This window comes from Notolepis coatsorum, assembly GCF_963971535.1.
Source record: "Notolepis coatsorum genome assembly, chromosome: 6".
NCBI lineage: Eukaryota > Metazoa > Chordata > Actinopteri > Aulopiformes > Paralepididae > Notolepis > Notolepis coatsorum.
In genome coordinates, this window is record NC_140170.1 from 48,521,739 (window position 1) to 48,543,012 (window position 21,274).

The 21,274-nt window shown below is 43.0% G+C and overlaps 1 protein-coding gene across 1 annotated transcript in view; it reads right to left on the reverse strand.

Moving 5' to 3' along the window:
• The window catches only part of mical2b (microtubule associated monooxygenase, calponin and LIM domain containing 2b), a 217,785-nt gene that overhangs the window by 52,211 nt on the left and 144,300 nt on the right, over positions 1-21,274 (reverse strand). Inside the window, 5 exon segments of the mRNA XM_084315549.1 lie at positions 3,132-3,260; positions 5,785-5,853; positions 9,693-9,787; positions 13,943-14,145; positions 18,372-18,519. Coding sequence (XP_084171675.1) covers positions 3,132-3,260; positions 5,785-5,853; positions 9,693-9,787; positions 13,943-14,145; positions 18,372-18,519 — 644 coding nt within the window.

Consider the following 21,274-nt stretch of genomic DNA (forward strand, 5'->3'; position numbering starts at 1 on the left):
ATTATCGGCAAGCAAGATTATAACATTACAGGATTTAACCGCACATCCCAACCAGGCTGCTGGGACCACCCACACACACACACGCACGCGCACACGCACGCGCACACACGCACACACACACAGCTGAATAGAGGAGACGGGAGACCCACCCGCCCTCGGTGAAACGCAGAGAGCGGAGGAGAGATGTTGGAATTTTAACGGTAAAGAAAACCATTGTTCAGGAATCAGTCAGGACAGAGAAAGAGCATAAGAAGAACAGAACAGAGAAGGGGCACCAAGCCTGGCAGCAGTGTGGCATGATGAGGAGCAGAGGATTTATCTTACAACACAAAGAGCTGTATTCATATGGGATTATGGTGGAGGTACGATATCAGGAGGACCACTCAAATGTTGGCCACTTTGCTGCTCCACATAGAGCCAGGCTGCAGCATACCGGGTACATCCTGTACTCATAAGCCCTATATACACTTATGTACAAGTATTTACAATCGGAGCAACATTTTACAAGCCCACTGGCCAATGGATAGTACAGTCTACATGTTGAGCTACCGCTAAAGTGTCCTTTTTTTTTTAGCTGTGAGAATAATGGTATGAATACAAGTAAATATTCACACTGGGGTGATGACAATTCTTTTTTTTTATCCACTTTTTCTCCTCTTTTTTCTATTTTTCTCCCATCCCAATTTCGCTGTGCCAATTCTCCCCTCCCCTGTCTTGATCGTTGCTCGCATATGCGAGCAACGATCAAGACAGGGGAGGGGAGAATTGGCACAGCCGGTTGTAGGGAGGATAGAAGCCTTGCATCACACGTCCCCTCCGATACACGAGGAGGCAGCCCGTCACATCTTTTCACCCGCCAGGCGTCCCCCAACCGACCTGTAGGAGTCGCTGTCCACAACGTCCAGATTACCACCCATCGACTTCCACCCGCTGACTCTGCCAATTGAGTCAGTATGACGGCCGGCCCGAGCCGGAGGCAACGCAGACAGCCGGATTAGAACCCGGTGTCTCTTGCGTTGGTGACGAGCGCAATGTCCGCTGCGCCACCCAGCCGCCCTCGGGTGATGACAATTCTTTAAAAGTAATTCATTTATTTGGGAGAATCCTTTAGAACAGGTAACCTAGACTGGGATTCCTGGGTGTGAGGATTCAAAGCAAGACCGGTACGTACTGTACTTCTGTCACCACCAGGAAAGTACTGTACTTCTGTCATCACCAGGAAAGTACTGTACTTCTGTCATCAAAGTACTGTACTTCTGTCATCACCAGGAAAGTACTGTACTTCTGTCATCTCCAGGAAAGTACTGTACTTCTGTCATCACCAGGAAAGTACTGTACTTCTGTCATCACCAGGAAAGTACTGTACTTCTGTCATCAAAGTACTGTACTTCTGTCACCACCAGGAAAGTACTGTACTTCTGTCATCACCAGGAAAGTACTGTACTTCTGTCATCAAAGTACTGTACTTCTGTCACCACCAGGAAAGTACTGTACTTCTGTCATCAAAGTACTGTACTTCTGTCATCAAAGTACTGTACTTCTGTCATCAAAGTACTGTACTTCTGTCATCAAAGTACTGTACTTCTGTCACCACCAGGAAAGTACTGTACGTCTGTCACCACCACCAGGAAAGTACTGTACTTCTGTCATCAAAGTACTGTACTTCTGTCATCAAAGTACTGTACTTCTGTCACCACCAGGAAAGTACTGTACTTCTGTCATCAAAGTACTGTACTTCTGTCATCAAAGTACTGTACTTCTGTCACCACCAGGAAAGTACTGTACTTCTGTCACCACCAGGAAAGTACTGTACTTCTGTCACCACCAGGAAAGTACTGTACTTCTGTCATCACCAGGAAAGTACTGTACTTCTGTCATCAAAGTACTGTACTTCTGTCATCAAAGTACTGTACTTCTGTCATCAAAGTACTGTACTTCTGTCATCAAAGTACTGTACTTCTGTCATCAAAGTACTGTACTTCGGTCATCAAAGTACTGTACTTCTGTCATCAAAGTACTGTACTTCTGTCACCACCAGGACAGTACTGTACTTCTGTCACCACCAGGAAAGTACTGTACTTCTGTCACCACCAGGAAAGTACTGTACTTCTGTCACCACCAGGAAAGTACTGTACTTCTGTCATCAAAGTACTGTACTTCTGTCATCAAAGTACTGTACTTCTGTCACCACCAGGAAAGTACTGTACTTCTGTCACCACCAGGAAAGTACTGTACTTCTGTCATCACCAGGAAAGTACTGTACTTCTGTCACCACCAGGAAAGTACTGTACTTCTGTCACCACCAGGAAAGAATCAGAAAGAAGCTTCACATCGGTCCTTTCAACTCACAGACGATACAACTACTACAGTGAACACACAAACACCAACACAGCAGGTTACTAACCCACACCAGACAACACAAGCCACCAGTCCGATCCCCCCCCCCCCGTCAAAACATTAATCCGTCCAAAAATGCACACAGAGGGAACTTACACACTAAGCACAATCGGAAAATCCTCAATGGAAATATGTGCGTTTTCACAAACGGAGCATGTCTGCTACATGTACAGAATCTATAGCCACTTTCTGGAATGCCAATAAGGGTAGACGACAGTGTTATTTTTGACCATGTCTACTGTATTTTCCACCCTACCTTACACTGCAGATACTTGGGGAGGCTTTAGCAAAATAACATTGCCTGCGGTTTTAGATCAATTTATTGTTTTAGATACCAATTTCTTTAGACTAATGTGAGGACCGATGGCAATCTTCCTACGCCACACCTTTGAGTCCCAAACAGGTCTTTCATGATGAATTGAAAATGGGGGACCCCGATGTAAAAAAGACGAAAGTCTCTCTCTGGTCTGCATCTCCTTAACAATTGTGTGTATTGAGCTGCACTGTATTGTACCCATTCTGCAATCTGTTAATACAATTTTCAATCAATCAAGTCTTTGAAATACGCCGCTGCAAAGACTGCTCAGTGAGCAGTGTGTCTGCTTGAGGACCCCCTGCCCGTCTCCCGTTTCGAACCCGCCTCGTGTCCGTCCCTCACCCGATGGTCCAATGCCCGTCTATCGCTCACCTGACACTCTCACACCGGTCGACATCTCACCCATCCCGTCTCTCACCTTGCGCCGGAGTTCTGCTGTTGCAGTGTTCCCCTCAAACTTGGCCAACAGCTGGGTCGTCATGGAGCGAACCTTGTTCTCCCGCAGCTCTCCATCCTCACCTGAAGGGGGCGCACTCTGACAGGATAACTGGAACAGCGGCACATAAGACGTGGAGGGAGGGAGAGAGAGAGAGAGGAGAAGGGTGTAGAAAACAGGAGGAGGGTGTAGAAAACAGGAGGAGAAGGGAAAGGATGGGGAAGAGGAGTAGGAGAGGTGGAAGAAAGAGTGAGGGATAGGATAAGGAGAGATGAGGCAGAGGAAGTGGAGAAATGCAGGGGGAGGTGTAGTATGAGTGATCAATTTATCAAATAAAATGTCGTCATTGTTGTTGTTGTACTTCTTGGTGGTGGTGGTGGTGATGGTATTCTTCCTAAATCTGTCCTGATAGTAGAATTTGACCACATTTAAACAGAACAATTAAAAAAAGGACGATACCAGTTTAATTTAGATTTCGCCATTAGCTTTTTTGATTGCCCGTGTCTTTAACTAATTTAGTGTCCATCGTCATTCAAATTCGTGTATCAATCAGGAACACCTGGGAGTTACCAACAAGGGTGGCAAGAAACCGAAAACAGAAAGTTCGATGTGCAGATTTGAATGGCTTATAGTAGGAGAAAAAAATATCTGTCGCAACTTCTTCTTCCAACCAAGGTGCATGAACTGGAAGCAACTAGTAAGGTTTCTTAAGATTCTGCAACTCTTTGAGGCCGATAGATGTTTTTTTTTTTATTTATTTTTTTATCCCCCTCCATTTTCATCCGATTTTTCTCCCATCCCAATGTTAGTCGTATGCCAATTCCCAATCCCCTTCCTGGTCGCTGCGCACTTACCCCCCACAGTCAGATCATCTGGGAGAGTGGAGGCTATCACGTGCTTCCTCCGACACACGTCCAGCCAATCAACCGCTTCTTTTCACCTGGCAGCGCGGATCCTCCCTGAGAGGGCGTAGCGTGTGGAAGGATCACACTATCCCACTCAGGTCCTATCCGCGCTTAGCAGGCGCCCCGACCGAACTGTAGGAGTCGCTGTTTACAACGACCCGGACCCACCCCGCCAGCTTCTCCCACCCTCTAATACAGCCAATTGTATTAGTGTGAACGGCCAGCCAAGCTGGTGACAACCCCGGAGCTGTGAGCTGGATTCGAACAGACGAATCCAGCTCACAGCTCCGGGGTTGGTGACGAACGCAATCTCCGCTACGCCACCTAACCGCCCTGGCCGATCGATGTTCTAAAAAATATCCTTTATTTATATAATTAAAACCAACATGATCTGGCAACATGCCTTCATCAGGGTCACATCCTGCACAAACGCCTGGGTTTTAAATGATATCAATAAATAACATAATTTTTAGAACCACCATCAGCATTCAAGAGCTGAATGTTTCCCCCTTACTGATGACTTATAGCAGAGAATACAGTAACGTTAGTGAAAATAACCTATCCAGTGGTTTCACAAGGGGTGAATTAACCATGCAGAGTGACTTTCAAGTCGGAGTATTTCCCATCCCCTTTAAACATCAACGGCAGAGTGAAAGGAGTTTAGTAAGGAAGGCTGAGGTCTGCTAAAAACACACCCAGGGACACAACATCAGTTAAAGACGGGGACAATCTCCGGTAGTGGCGAGAAGCCAACATGAAGACCGGTGAGGTCCTTAAACAGCTGCAGCCATGGTTTTATTCAGTGGATACCATGGTGACAACAGTGTTCTTCTGACGTGCTTGAGAAATGAAGAGAACATTGGGGCTCAAATGTGAACCAGAACACTTCTTACCCAAGACACTTCAAAACACAACTGCCCGTGGCGAAGGAAAGACAGGAGCACTCTGAAGTCTGCACAGGTCAGCTTTAATGGGGCCGCAAACTGAGGCCAAGTCCCAACCGTTTGTGGTCTTATTAAATCTGATCTAGGTGCCGACCACAGAGTGACGTATTTCAAGTGATCGGAGCAAGAGGTTTTGACGCCTTTATTCATGTATAGCAGGGGTAGGCAACCCTTTTTTTTTTTGCTTTGAAATATTATAGTGAAATATTTTGCACTGTTGTCGCATTTATCTTGTTGAAATCCTCCCACAGGTTCTTTTTTGTAAGTCGAGTATATCAAGGAGGCTTTTCTCTGTAGCTCAGATGTTTTCTTTGAAGGCTTGCCAAACAAAGAGACAATCAAATCAAGGATAAAAGATATCCCCATGTCAGCTTGAAGTGTCGAGCGACGCATCAAAGAAATGTCAGAAAATATCAGAGAACAGCAAACAGCTGGATTAAAAGATGCTCCGGTGTGCAGCTTAAAGTGACCAACTACAGCCCCCAGATAACGGAGCTCAGTAAAGCAAAACTGTTTGTCTGCATTGCACCCCCGCCCCAACTCAGATTTAGGGTTGATATACAACCATCATAATAATAGTTAATAATAACAATAACAATAATGATGTAATAATGTAAAAATTATCATTAAAAATACCCGATTATGAGAAAAAAATATTACGATGCATGGAATATTGTTGAGGCACACTAGTTACAACTATATTTCAAACAGGCACTCCATGTCCAAAAGGTTGCCGACCCCTGATGTACAGTGATATGTTTAGATTCTATGTGTACTGTGACCCACCTCCTCAAGGTACTGGCGTCCTTTCCGTCGTCTCTTGTTGGTAGAATCGTTGTCTTCCTGCTTATCGTCCTGAGCCAAGGAACACAGAAATAAGGATCATAATACATATTAATTATAGCTCAAATTACAAGGTAACAGTCCCTATAAGACAAGGTATTGATATTTCATCCACATCATTTCATGGAGCTGTAATTGACACATCGCAAGGATTCAATGTCCCCAATTACATAACTGGCAGCCGTATTCAAACTAATTTATTATTATCAATAACAGTGGGCCTCATTCAACAACACACTTATTATTTTTCTTAAATTCTTGCTTACCTGTCTGTTAAGAGAACAATAAGAAAAGCCACCGCCACATTCATCAAGCCGTTCTTTTATTTATTTTTGTATCTACTTTTTCTTTATTTTTTCTATTTTTCTCCCATCCCGATTTCGTATTGTCCAATTCTACCCTCCCCTGTCTCGAACGCTGTTAGGCCATGCCATGGATGGGTAGGCGGGTGGGGGTAACTGTACATTGGATTATCGACGAAACCTACTTGGTCCAAGAAGAGGGTCTCGTGTATTATTGGGTTTAAGTCAGTTGTTTATTTATTTATGTTTTACTGTTTGCATACGAGGTGGTCACCGTTTTTGGGATCAATATTTCATTTTTTCGCCATGGCATTCATAATTCATCCAGCCAACCTCCGGACTCCAGCGGGACCCTGTATGAGACTGCAACGCCTCAATGCCTAGTGGATGGTCGGGCGAGTTACACTCTTGCAAAAACCGGAAGTGCCGATCGGTGCGTAGAGGAAATCCCTCCGGCAGTAATATCTTGTTACAGGACTACAGACAAACACTGGCGTGCATTTGGATCGCTTCCATAATGCAATAATCGATATGATTTCGGCGTTTATTGCGCCATACAAACCGGAAATGGATCTAGGCGATCGGCGTCAAATAATTGGGATCTTTTTCTTCCAGTCTCATCGGCGAACGGTAAGAGGACAGTAACGTTACTCTCAATCCGATTGTGCATTTCTTTGTTTGCAAACAGTCTGATCAATATATCAACCCATACTACATAAAGCCGTTACTGACAATAAAGGAATTATAGACGACCCCTGCCCCCCCTTTCCTCCACACATGATGAATATGAATATACATTTGAATTTTTTAATATAGCGTGTATAGGAAAGAAACGGCAATCGATAATCTATCATATGCATTTGGGCCAATAACTAGCGTTTTTGGAATTACAGCAGAAAAGCTTATAAACATACTTATATTCAAGACGGTATTAACACAACAATGTATGAATGAAAAAAATATAACATTTCCCCATCCGGAACAATAGATAATCTATGTTGAATGGGCCATAGTAATGTCAATATAGCAATAATATTAAAAAAGTTATAGTCCTGCAAAGAAGGTAAACATCTCCATAGGCTTTCAACGGTGGCAGACTGGGTACTTTGATGGGTACAATGGCTGGCAGTCAATGTGTTAACAATTGTGTGTATTGAGCTGTACTGTACCCATTCTGCAATCTGTTAAATTCTTCAATCAATCAATGGCCTGGGCATAACTGTTCTAACAGCAATATATAATCCATTTCAGACAGAACGCACGCAATAAGTTATAATAATAATTATTATTATTATTGAAAAGTTCTGTATTTTTAAAGTCGTATTTGGGGGCAATTAACCAATGGTAGGCTTTATTTTATAAACAAATTTTGGGGTAAGAATTTATTATTTCGGTAAGAGTGCTCTCGACCACTCTTATAATTTGTTCTTGCCTGAGAAAAAAGCAACAATAAGAAAACCTTGCTGAATCCCAGGTAAGAACAAAGTAAGAGGAAACGCTAGTTAAGAACGAAATCTGTTCTTATATCGCTTCATGCATGAGGCCCAGTGTGTGAGTTTTTGGATGTTTGTGAGATTATGTAAAACAAATCAGCATTGTTTTTTTGCTGTATAATAATGTTTTTTCCCCATTAAGAATGTAAGTGCCCAGTGCACAGCAGTGTACAACGTCTTCTAGGCTAGTGTGGGAGCAGGAAGCATACAGTTAAAACCTAAAAATGGTGCCCAAGAAGGCTGTAATGTGTACCAGATAATACAACCCCTTTTACATGTTCACAAGCGCATATAAATCAGCTGGCAAACTCATTTACTCTCAAACTTAATTAATGTGGGCAAAAAACTGTTTAGTGTTTTTGTATGAGTGTGACATTATGTGCAAAATAAATCATCCGTTTTTTTGGTGAAGTGCCCCTTTAAAGGCCAACCTCCAGCTTAAACCCTACTGATCAATTATGGGTAGTTTACATCATTGGTATATAATTTCATTATTTATTTTTTTCCATTTGACACCGGAAATGCCACTCTGAAAGAGTTAAAAAGGTCCATGCACGAATAACATGCACGCGCGAATCAAAAAAGCTTATCAAACGCCGACGTCACAACAGGACACAGGTGCATATTAATGAGCCGAATCTAATGTTGCTTTTCCACTAAAATAAAGTACTCAGTTTGTCTCCGTGTGGGGAGGCGGGGCTGCTGGTGATCAGCATGAGAGCTCCAGAAATGTCACGTGAAAAACTGCAGACCACTGATTGGTCAGAAGAGAGACGCGTCACTGTCTGGAGAGTCTGAACGAAAACAGAACGCCGCCATCTTTAATGTCTCACGTAGGATGTCTTATGTATGTTTGCAGCACGAAACAAGTGCAATAAAAAAGGATACAGTCACTGTGTATTCTGCCTCATTTATTGATGAAACAAAACCGACATCAACACAATTTGCCACCGAGCGGAGAGTTTAGTCTGACAAAAAGATCGCTGATTAGTTACGCTTGTTGTTGGGGTTAGGGACGAGTGGTAACGTTAGTTAGCCTAATGCTAACGTTAGCAGATAGACACGAGAGGCTAGGTAACGTTAAAGCTTGTAGAATAGACACAATGAGGTAACGTTAGCGTTAGCATAATAGACACAACGAGAGTCTGGTTAATGTTGTTATTGATTGAATGAAAACTGTGTTTTACTCTGGCTTGCCAAGCTCATCATAGCCCCTTTCGTGACTGATGCACCGAGTGAATCCACAGTCACTTGCTCCTTAATAGGAAACCAACCTAGATTTACCATGAAGGACTGGTTCTGGCCGAACCGTTCGTTATACAAGTATCACAGAGACATTTCAAATGTACTCACAGTTGCACGAGGGTTTCGGACAGAGATACGGGATGGTTTGAAAGCTCTGCGTTGCTAATAAACATTTTAAATATTTTTTATAAACTGCTCAAAACGGCATTATTTCCGGCGTTGGCTGCCTGGTGTGATCACAGCGCATGCGCATCATGCACCCAACGCCGGAATTAATGCTCCGCCTCCTTGCTACTGCCTGTGACTCAGAGCCCCCTGGTGACCAACACCTGTTGTGACGACATTACACACGCACGTTATGAACCATTGATTAAAATATGCACGTGCGTGGTGATTGTGTTAGGCAGACAAAATGTTTTGATAAAAACGCTAAAACTGGGTCAATTTCAATACTTTTTTTTCCAATTCTTCATGAAAGTCACTGTTGGCCTAGTCCACATTGTTTATTGAACAAAAATACAACGTGGAGGTTGACCTTTAAGCTTTGTGTGTGTAATTAAGGTTTAAGTGGCTATAAACTAATGAGGAAAGGACTTAGCAAAGTAAATAACAGATGGAGGGAGGGCGAGTGAAAGAGGAGAGTATTTGCATGCAAGAGGAGGGGGGGGGGAAGAGAGAGCGAGAGAGAGAGAGAGAGAGAGAGAGAGAGAGAGAGAGAGAGAGAGAGAGAGAGAGAGAGAGAGAGAGAGAGAGAGAGAGAGAGAGAGAGAGAGAGAGAGAGAGAGAGAGAATTGAGACAGTATTACTGTACCTTGGGTACTCTCTTCCTTGGCTGGGGCTGGTTCAGCAAGTTGTGATTGGCTTCAGCTGAAAGCTGCCGATTGTTCTCATCAGTCTCCTTTAAACCTGGACAACGACATGGAGAACACGTCCTCATGAAGCCTAATGATCTGTTTATATATTATTCCATATATACTGTTATCATTCCTGATAAACAATTAAAAGATAATCTCATAAAACATGTCAACCGGACGACAAGCCTGATTGTCTTGCTGCGATTGTGGTTCCGTGTCCAGGCTATAATGAAAACGGTCGCTCTGGATGGAGTAGATTAGATGCGCCTAGATTTTCTGGAGAGAACTTCAGCTCTCATAGAGTCAAGATATTCTTAATCCTGTAGAGAACTTCAGCTCTCATAGAGTCAAGATATTCTTAATCCTGTAGAGAACTTCAGCTCTCATAGAGTCAAGATATTCTTAATCCTGTAGAGAACTTCAGCTCTCATAGTTTAAAATATTCTTAATCCAGAGTGAACTTCAGCTCTCACAGGGTTGAGATTATTCTTAATCCAGAGAGAACGTCAGATCTCATAGGGTCAAGATATTCTTAATCCAGAGAGAACTCCAGCTCTCACAGGGTTGAGGTATTCTTAATCCAATGGGGATTCACATTTATAACAAGGCCAAAGTCTACCAGCAATTGGCCAGTGACCAATGTTAACTTCACGCCCCACATACCCAAGTAGGAATTTTCTTTCTTCTACTGGGGAATTTTTTTCCCCCTGTGACCTGAAATCTGATGCATTTCCCTGGCCAAATGAATTTTTGTGTGACAGTAAAAAATACCATATCATTATCCAAACTGCTTTACATTTTGTGGCCTGTTCCAGTGATTAATTTAAGACTATAATAAACCATGGTAACTAGACAGAGTTACACAATGAAAAACACAGAAGGAATCCACCCTTGGATCTAATCAAATCCATGAATAGGTCAAGAAAAACAATGTCTTCCAATATTGTGACTCAAGCATAACAACTACATGCCACTGTAGAGCAATGACTATGCGGTTATAATCCACTCAAGTTGCAAGAGTGATTTGCTATTTTGAACGAGAGGCGTCAAATCCTGCCAATGTCCTAATGTACAGCCAAACTGACCCATCTCAAGCCCATCTCAAGGTGGCACAAAGGACGTGACTCACTGTATACCCAAGTAGCTAGGTTTTCACCAAAGAAATAAGTAAGTAAGTAAGTAAGTAAGTAAGTACTTTATTTTTATAGTTTTATAAATGAAGTGTGAACGGGGCTTACTGCAAGAAAATAATTTCCCCAGCCATTCAAACCAATGTATTCTCCTGCAGTGACGGCCATTTGGGTGACGCAAACCATTGACTGTTGTTATTCCAGTGTGACCACAGCGTGACTGACGCTAGAGGCCTACAGGTCTGCAGAGTCATATGGTGAGACTAGATATGGGCTCCACAGACGGACATAGCACACATACCACGCATGACTGGTAGGAACTAACCTGAACACTGGGCAGGGATCGCGTGACATGGAACCCAAGCCCAACTAGGACCAGGAGGGACAAAATAGTCCCCGCTAGCCGTTTACCATACAAACATGTCCTACAGAGATACTATTTTACAGAATAGGCTCTCGGGTCACAATCTGTCCACACGAGACACTTCAGGCCATTCTCAATCCCACATGTGGGCCTGGAGCCAGTAAGACTTTAGTTTGAATATCAAATTAAAGCTCTTGATGAGGTAACCATGATGTTATTCTAAGAGAACATTCATTCATTCATTCATTAAAAGGACCATACTGGTCTGGGGATTAACCTACACTGAATTAATCTCCTGGTCGCGCTAACAAATTGGTCGCCTCTCGTCAAATAAATCGATCGAGAGTACAGATGAGAGAGAGAGAGAAAAAAATACGCGTTTTATAAGGAGCTACCACTTTTATTTTTACTATCTTACTATCTTTTATGCAAATGTTATGGTGATAAACCAAACATTTGGCCACCCAAGAGGTTTTTCAGGATGCATTTAAACGTTACACTCAACTGTCACATACCGTCAGGACCTGGCTCTATGCTGCCAAGCAGAGCTAGACCTTTGTGTCTGTTTGGTATAAAGACGTCTATAGACCTGACCGCTATTGTTTCCACATAATGCGTTTCTGGAGGCCTGAGGACCATCAGCAGAGGTCTCTGTGGATTTAAACCTCATGTCTGAGCGTAACATTGTTGTCAGTCCTCGTCCTTCTATTGTGGAGCAACGCTGACGTGTGTATTTGGAGACAAGTCGTTGTGGAGCCGTACCAGAGTGGTTTCCTGGTGCATTCCTTAAAGTCTTTGCGTTTGAACTTCATATTTATTTAACTGTCAACGTACCGTCAGTCCCTGGCTTTCTGTTGTATGCGTGTTTGGATTGAAGTGGTGCCCTGGGAAATACTAGTGGGCCTTCACCCAAGATGGTGGAAAGATTACAGACGTAAGATTGCTAGGTGGGGCTGGGCGATTAATCGATATTAATCGACAAAATGTGATGTTTGGTGAAAGTTAGATTTGCACTTTATTAATCCCAATAGGGAAATTCATTCTTGTTTGATGATCAAGAGGCACCTTTTATTTGTTTTAAGTGAAGTTTGGTGAAAAAGCAAGTTATTGCACTATTAATCCCAATAGGGACATTCATCTTTGTTTGATCAAGAGTAACCTTTATATATATATATATATATATATATATATATATATATATATATATATATATATATATATATATATATATATATATATATATATATATATATATATATATATATTATTATACACATTTTTAAGTGAAGATTGGTGAAAGTTAGGTTTGCACTTCAATCCCAATAGGGACATTCATCTTGGTCTGATATTTGTTTGTGTCAAATAAAAAATAAAATAAAAATGTGCTCTCAAGAGAAAGAAATCGATTAAAATCATAAATCGGATTTAAAAAAAATAATCAGGGATTTTATTTTTAGGCCATATCGCCCAGCCCTACTAGGTGGGGATGCGAGTTAGGACGATTTCACACAATGTTATTATCCGTCTCTTGCGTCTACTGGGACTTTCAAAATAGGGCTGGGCGATTTATTGTCTTTCACTGAGGTGATACACAGTTCTGTTGTCTGAATTGACAATAACAAGCACATATTAACTCCCATTCCACACAGAATAATTAAAACATTTCTAAATGACATTCTCGCTAATATTTCAGACCGTATTTGCGAGAATGTCATTTAGAAATGGCAGTTTTGGTTTTATGTCACACTTTTCACTAGCACACAGTTCGCTGAGATTAACATCAACTGGATTATATAACCTATGCAAGTAGATAGTGATATAAAGATAAAAGACCTAATGATTATCGTGATATCGATTCCTTCCATATCGCACCACCGCCACACTTTGGAACACTCATTACCGTCTGTCCACAGGCCCTACAAAGAGTGGTGTGCTCAGCCGAGCGTACCACGAGTATTGCACTACCACCCCTGCAGGTCCTATATAACAGGAGGTGCAAATCCAGAGCCTGCAGAATAATGAAAGACCCTCACCACCCCAACAACAGCCTGTTCAAGCTGCTGCGGTCAGGCAAACGCCTGCGCACACCAGCAACTAGGACAGAGAGACTTCGGCTCAGCTTTTTCCCCCAGGCCATCAGAGTCTTGAACACTGAACTCTCCACACACAAGCACACATGAGCACACACACACTGTATACGCTCACACACTAACAGTCACTTAAGCATGAACACACACACACATGCTGCACATGCTCACAATCAATGGTCACTTTACACAATGAAAAGGTCACTTAAAAAAAAGTTTTTTGAAGAAAAAAAAAAGAACGCAAGTGGTGTTTGTATAGCAAATGGATGGATATAGCAAGTTAGCATAAGCATATATAGCATAACTGTAGATTGTATAGTATAGCATTGTATAGTAGTGTACATAAGACCCAGTGCCTCATCCATAGCTAACATTGTATTGCACTATCACAGGACCTTAGCATGTCTTACCATGCTTTTTGTAAACTTTATGTACATTATACCTGTTATGTCTTATTCTTATTACTTGTATTATTGCACAAATGTCGTATTCTCATTCCTATTCTTATTCCTTGTATTATTGCACAATCGCTGCGGGCAAGACCTCCCGCATTTCACTGTATGCTTGTATGCCGTGACAAATAGAACTCTTGACTCGACTTGACTTGACGCTCTCTCCTCTCTTACCGGTGTGGCCCCCCGGTGGTACCGTCCTGAACTGCTCGTAGTACTTGGAGAGGTAGAGCGCCATCAGCAGCTTGTCGGGCTCCTGCTGCAGGGCCATCTCCTTCCCCGTGGTCACCGGCTGGATCCCAAACTCCCGCTCCGCCACGTCAAACGCCAGCTGGTTGTTTCCGGCCACGTCCTCCTCGTCCAGCGACTCAAAGTTACTGTGGGGGGGGGGAATGTAGCCATTTATAATGCAGCGATACAATAACAAGATGGGTCAACACAGCAAACTCCAGCCGATGGTCAAAATATCACCAATAAATCACAAATCGTATATTATCCCCCCCCCCCCCCAAGAAATCCACAAAAATAAAAAGAATAAAGCATTACCATTAGGGATGTTCGATATTGGCTTTTTTTTACCGATACACCGATATACCGATATTGTCCAACTCTTAATTTCCGATACCAACCGATACCGATATATGCAGGGTTTCCCCCCCCAAAAAACAGAATTTCAGGTAATTAACATTACATATCTCTTGTCATGTAATTAACACAACATTATGCATAATTTGACAATAAATAAAATAATAATTTGTTCTTTACTGGGTAAATAAAGGTTAAATAAATGTAAAAAAAAGAAAAAAGAAATTAAATAATTTTCTTTTTTGAAAACAGATACCGATTTCCGATATCACATTTTTATGCCAATATCGGTAGGCCGATAATATCGGACATCCCTAATTACCATGTAACGTGAATCAACCTGATACTACTTACATTAGTAAATTCAACCGTGAAGATTGGAGAAAGGGAAGGGGGAGGGGTTATTAGAGAACAGCTGTGGGTTTACATGGTTCGTCCTCACCTTGTCATTTCCAGTATTAGAAATACTGTATTATGTATTATTAGTGTATTAGAAATACTGTGTTAGTAGTACACATCACACAATGCACACCTTCCTGAGCCAATAAAGAGTGATAAACTACCATATCTGACAGGTGGGGCCTGCCTGGGGCCATGGAAACGCAGCATAGCAACCACGTAAAGGTCCCATCATTCCTATACAAGGCTGTGACTTAACAGAGCGTTGACTCACATCAGCGTGTCAGGGGGTGGTGCCGAGGTGTGTGTGTGTGGTGATGTCATTCTAACCTAGTCCTCTGACCATGTTTGCTCTCTCACATGTGTACAGTATACGAGTGCTTCGTGGCAATGTTTCCTTCAGACTGTCTCGTGGCAATGTTTCCGGTAAATGTCCAAACCTCCCCCCCCCCCCCCCCCCCCACCCAACCTTCAATGTACAGTTTCTTCCCCCTCTAATGTATATATGTATATATTTTCTTTTAGGATCTCTGTCTCTTAAACAGTACTGTATATTTGTATATCTTGTATGTTATAAATGTCTGGATGTAACAGTACTGTATATCTGTATGTTGTGTATGTCATAAATGTCATACATTTCATCAACGACGAAACTGAGGAAAACAAAAACAAACCCCGCGAACTTTGGAAATTACTCAATAATCAACTAGGCTGCAGTAAAAAACTTAAAACCAGATTCTCAAACATAAACATAAAGAAGGACAACACGCTCATCACAGACAAGCTGGATGTAGCCAATTACTTAAAGATCTTCTTCACAAACATAGCCACAACACTGGTAAACAAACTACCCTCCCACTCAGGGCATTATGGGGTAGAACACATAGTAGCATACTACAAAAACCTAGGGGTCCACAAAGACGACTTCAAACTTGAAATGGTAACAACCGATGAGGTACTCAAAAAATTGAGCGCCCTCCAACCTAACAAGGCCACTGGCCATGACAACATCCCCTCCAAATTCCTCAGAGACTCAGCAGCCGCCATCACCCCAGTCATCACACACATAATAAACCTCTCTATAAAACAGGGACACGTCCCCAAGGACTTCAAAATTGCGAGAGTGACCCCTCTGCACAAAAAGGGCAGCAAATTAGACCCAGGCAACTACCGCCCTGTTTCTATTCTTACCTCCATCTCGAAAGTCATGGAGAAAATAGTCTACGAACAGGTCGAAAAGTACCTGGCGGAAAAAAATCTAATCTACGAATTCCAATCTGGCTTCAGAACGTCCCACTCCACTGACACATGCCTCCTCTATTTGAACGACCACATCAAACAAGAGGTGGACGCGGGCAAATACTGCGGCATGGTCATGCTGGACCTACAAAAGGCCTTCGACACTGTCAATCACTCCATTCTGATTGACAAGCTAAAAGAAATTGGTTTTGATAGTTTATCAGTGAGCTGGATGCAAGCCTACCTGGAGGGGAGAGAACAGATGGTAGAGGTAAACGGTACTCTATCCCCCCCCCCTCACAGTGAGCTGTGGTGTTCCACAAGGAAGCATACTAGGACCGCTACTCTTCCTAATTTATGCAAATGACATGTCGTCAGCCTGTGACTGCAACTTGTTCCTGTTTGCGGACGACTCAGCCCTGCTGGTCTCTGACAAGAACAAGTTGCAGGTTGAAAAAACCCTCAGCTCGGAACTAGGCAAAATCTGCATATGGCTCGCTGATAACAAACTATCATTACACATGGGCAAAACAGAGTCCATTCTCTTCGGTTCAAATAACAAACTCAGCAAGACCGACGGCTTCTCAGTTGCAGTGGGTGACAATATTGTCACAAGGAAAGACGAAATTACCTACCTGGGTTCCATCCTAGAGGCAAATCTTTCCTGTGACAAAATGGCATCCAATGTAATAAAAAAAGTCAACCAAACGAACTAGATTCTTGTACCGGATCTCCTCTCTGGTAAACAAGAATACCCTGAAGACTCTGGCAGGAGCACTCATTCAAGGGTACTATGACTATGCGTGCACCTCATGGTACCAAAGCACCTCAAAGGCGCTTAAAACAAAATTACAAACATCACAAAACAAACTGGTCAGACTACTACTTGACCTTACCCCCAGAACCCACCTCACCCCTGCCCACTTTGACAACCTAGGATGGCTTAGAGTAGACGACAGAGTACAGCAACTTGCAATGGGCCTGGTCTACAAGATACACTATACGACTAAGGTACCCATGTACATGTCAAAATACTTCCCAAAGGTCAGTGAATACCACAACCACTACACCAGAGGAAGCTCAACAAATCATGTTAAACCCAGATTCGGCTCAAACAAGGGACTAAACACGTTTCGCAATTATGCCACATCAATGTGGAACGCCCTACCCAAAGCTGTAAAGGAATGTGAATCCCTACCCACATTCAAAACCGCTCTTAAAGAGCACCTACGGGAGGCTGCAATTCTAAACTGGCCACCGTAAATGCCCAAAACCCCCACCTCCTAATAGACCGTCTCCTCCCCATCATATGTATATACTCTGTCAGGATCTAGGGGTAACAGTACTGTATATTTGAATACCGTTTATGTCACAAATGTATCAGTACTAAATACCTATATGTCCCTATGCCATAAATGTCATGTATGTTGTGTATGTCATAAATGTCTATATGAATTGAAAATGGGGGACCCTGATGGAAACAAGACAAACGTCTTTCTCAGGTCTGCATCCCAATTGTGTGTATTGAGCCGTACTGTATTGTACCCATTCTGCAATCTGTTAAATAAAGTTTTCATTCATTCATTCATTCATGAATTGAAAATGGGGGACCCTGATGTAAACAAGACGAAAGTCTCTCTCTGGTCTGCATCCCCTTAACAATTGTGTGCATCGAGCCGTACTGTACCCATTCTGCAATCTGTTACAGTTTTCAATCAATCAATCAATCAATCAATCAATCAATCAATCAATCAATCAATCCTTCAGACTGTCTGCCTCGTGGCAATGTTTCCTTCAGACTGTCTGCCTCGTGGCAATGTTTCCTTCAGACTGTCTGCCTCGTGGCAATGTTTCCTTCAGACTGTCTGCCTCGTGGCAATGTTTCCTTCAGACTGTCTGCCTCGTGGCAATGTTTCCTTCAGACTGTCTGCCTCGTGGCAATGTTTCCTTCAGACTGCCTCTGTGAGATGAAAAGGCCTCTGAAACAGCATTCATACCATGTGACACTGCAGCTCAAACAAGCATCACTCTTTTTAGGCCGGGTGGCAGCACTTCTAGGTGAGGCAGGCAGTTCACCCTGATTATCCAAAAACGGGATACTGTGTGTGTGTAGTAAAAACGGAAAGAACACAAACAGCACAGCTTAATGCCGCCTTGTTTACAATCAATTCCACGGTTCTCTCGTCACTCGTGGTCCTCGAGACAACGGCAGCACTGTGACATCAATGTCACGGTTGTTTGCCGTTCCGTCCTAGGTGTGATGACGCAGCTTGTGAGCCCAGAGTCCCGAGGTGAATGCACAATCTCCCAAATATGACGCGTCCTGTGATTATGGACAATATATTACAATGACGTCTGTGTGCGTTTGTTTCTCTCTTACATCAGCTCAGGCCTCTGGCGGTGTACGAGGGCACAGAGGGCCAGGCCGTCCCTCCAGGAGGTGGTGAGGTTGGTGACGTCCACCCCTCTGTATCCCTGGGTCTGCCTCTGGCACCAGGTCAGCAGACGCCCTGGACGCACCTCCGACCCTGAGGGGACGTGGAAACAATGTCAGGTGTGCAAGTAAGTAAGTATTTATAAAGCACCTTTCATACATGTCATGTAGCTCAAAGTGCTGTACAAAAACATAGGCATATATAACGATAAAAGCAATAAAGTCAGTGATCAGTTAAGATCAATGGTTAAACTTTTTTTATTTATTCTTTTTTTTTTTCAAGAAAGTTTGGGAGAACAGGTCCGCACAAACACGTCCATTCAGTAGCAACCGGAAGTAGGAAGTGCACTAAACCAATGCACTTGTACAGTAGGTAGCAACGTTAGCTAGTTAGCAGCTCCGGGTACAGTAGGTAGCAACGTTAGCTCTCATAACGTTAGCCAGTTATGAGTAATTATATTAGTGATCTGGAAGTGTCCAAAAGGGGCCCATTTACTCAAGAACATACATTTTCTTTAGGCTGCTTTACAGGTATGAACACAATTCAGTACAGGATGAAAGATGTTGACAAAAATAGCATTTTCTCATAATAAAAAAAAAGGCATTTCTTGAATAATAGCTATTCACATGGTCGTGTGTAGAGTGCTCGGCACGTCGAGCATTGGCACAGACACTGCCAGGGTTAGGGTTAGGGGTTTGATTCCCACTGGGGCCACCCATATTGAAAGTATGCAGTCATCCATTGTGAAGGGCTTTGTAGCATAGTACTAGAAAACCACTGCAGGAATGTTGTCATTCATTCATAGTATTATCTCTCTACTTCCGCTAAGTCTTTCAATAACAATTTTCCAACAACTTAAAATCGGAATTACATCACCCATCATCTTGGAACGACATCAGCATATGAAGTAATTTATAGATAATAAAACACTTTCAAACTAAATTACGAAAAGAATAAATTAAATATGGGGGATTTCTCATAGAAATATATAAGTAAAGGGGCGGCTAGGTGGCGCAGTGGGCAAGGCGCTCGCCACCAACGCAGGAGATGCTGGGTTCGAAGCCCAGCTCTCGGCGTTGCTATCAGCTTGGCTGGTCGTTCATACTAATACAATTGGCAGTATTAGGGGGTGGGAAGCTGGTGGGTGGGGATCGGACGTTGTGGACAGCGACTCCTACAGGTCGGTTGGTGCGCCTGCGCAGTAAAATCAGGAAGCGACTGGGGGCGGCGTGCCCTCCCACGCAGACCCCCGCCGCTGAGAGATGGTGCTGTGCAGGTGAAAAGATGCGACGGCTGCCTCCTCGAGTACCGGAGGGGACACGTGATGTAAGGCTTCGTCCACATTGCAGCCGGCTTGTGGGAGGCATGGCCTAACAACGTTCGAGACAGGGGAGGGTAGAATTGGACAATATGAAATTGGGGACGGGAGAAAAATAGAAAAATGGGGAGAAAAAGTTGATAAAGAAAAAAAAATATATAAGTAAACAGTGGTGTTTTAACCACTAGGCCCAGGTGTCATGTTTGACCCTGATCCAGAGTAATGTGATCTCCCTCTATTGTCTGGAGTGAGGCGTGTGTCGGGTGCCAGCAGCAGAAAGGCTCGGCTCTCCACCACGTCGTCCAGGTAGCATTTTCACAACGAGTAACGAGTCAACTTTGTATTTTCAACAGACCATATCCGTTTACACGGACTGGTATCAGTTCATTATCAAAATGTAACGGCATCTTTATTTAAGAAGATGGATAAAGTATAGTTTCTGTACACTGTATTGCTGATTAGACATTCAACATTAACCTATTCAGCTGCCGAGCAGTTTATTTTAACTCCTAAAATAATCAAAGAAAGTTATAATTAAGCGCTAACGCAGCACCACGCCCCGTCCAAGTTGTGCTTCACAGGCTGATCAGATTACCGGTCCACTGTAGCCGGGAGCTTTGAGACTGGAATAATATCATGTATGAGCCATCAGCAGTAACCCCCTCCATCATTATTCGTCTAAGATTAGATTAGATTGTACTTTATTGTCATTATATTTGCATACAACGATATTTGGGACTCAAACTTAAGGTGGAGTAATAAAATCACAAGTAATAAAATACTATACAGAAACGTTAAATACTATACAATAAGACAATGTTACAGTCCTGTACAATACACAAAACAACAACAATATACAGAATAACAGATGCACTCCTCTGCGTTGTGTATTAAATGCCGATGCCCCGAGGGGGAGTTGAGCCCGGGTCTCCCGCTCCACGGGCGACGACACAGACCGCGGCACTAAGAGGTGAATTCACTCCTGGGTACCGTACCTATGAGTCTATTAACCCCGTTATGGGGAAGTGAGTTTAACTCGCAGCCCGCTTACTGCCACAGTCACTTCTCAACACGCGCGTTTATCGTGACTGTGGATATACTCACGGACCCCCGTTACATGCAGTGTGGGAGGAGGGGGAAGGTGAATTATTAGTGCACGTTAGAGTTCAGGGTGGTGACGGCTCTGGGGAAGAAACTGTCTCGGAGCCGGTTTGTTCTGGCTCTGATGCACCTGTAACGCCTGCCCGATGGCAACCAACCTGTATGTGGTTGAGTCCATCTACGAATGATCACTGTGACGCCTATAGATCCCTTACAACACCCTTACTTTAATTTAATATGCAGGACTAAAAATGACTAACGATTACAATAATATTGTTGTGTATGAATTGTCACTTGTACTTTAATCCTCAATATCCCTAGTCTTTTGTATGCGACTGAGTCAGTCTTCATATTTGAGAATGTCTAGCTCCATAGGGCCCTTACAGTATGACCAGTGAACAGTCATGTCTAGCTCCATAGAGCCCTTAC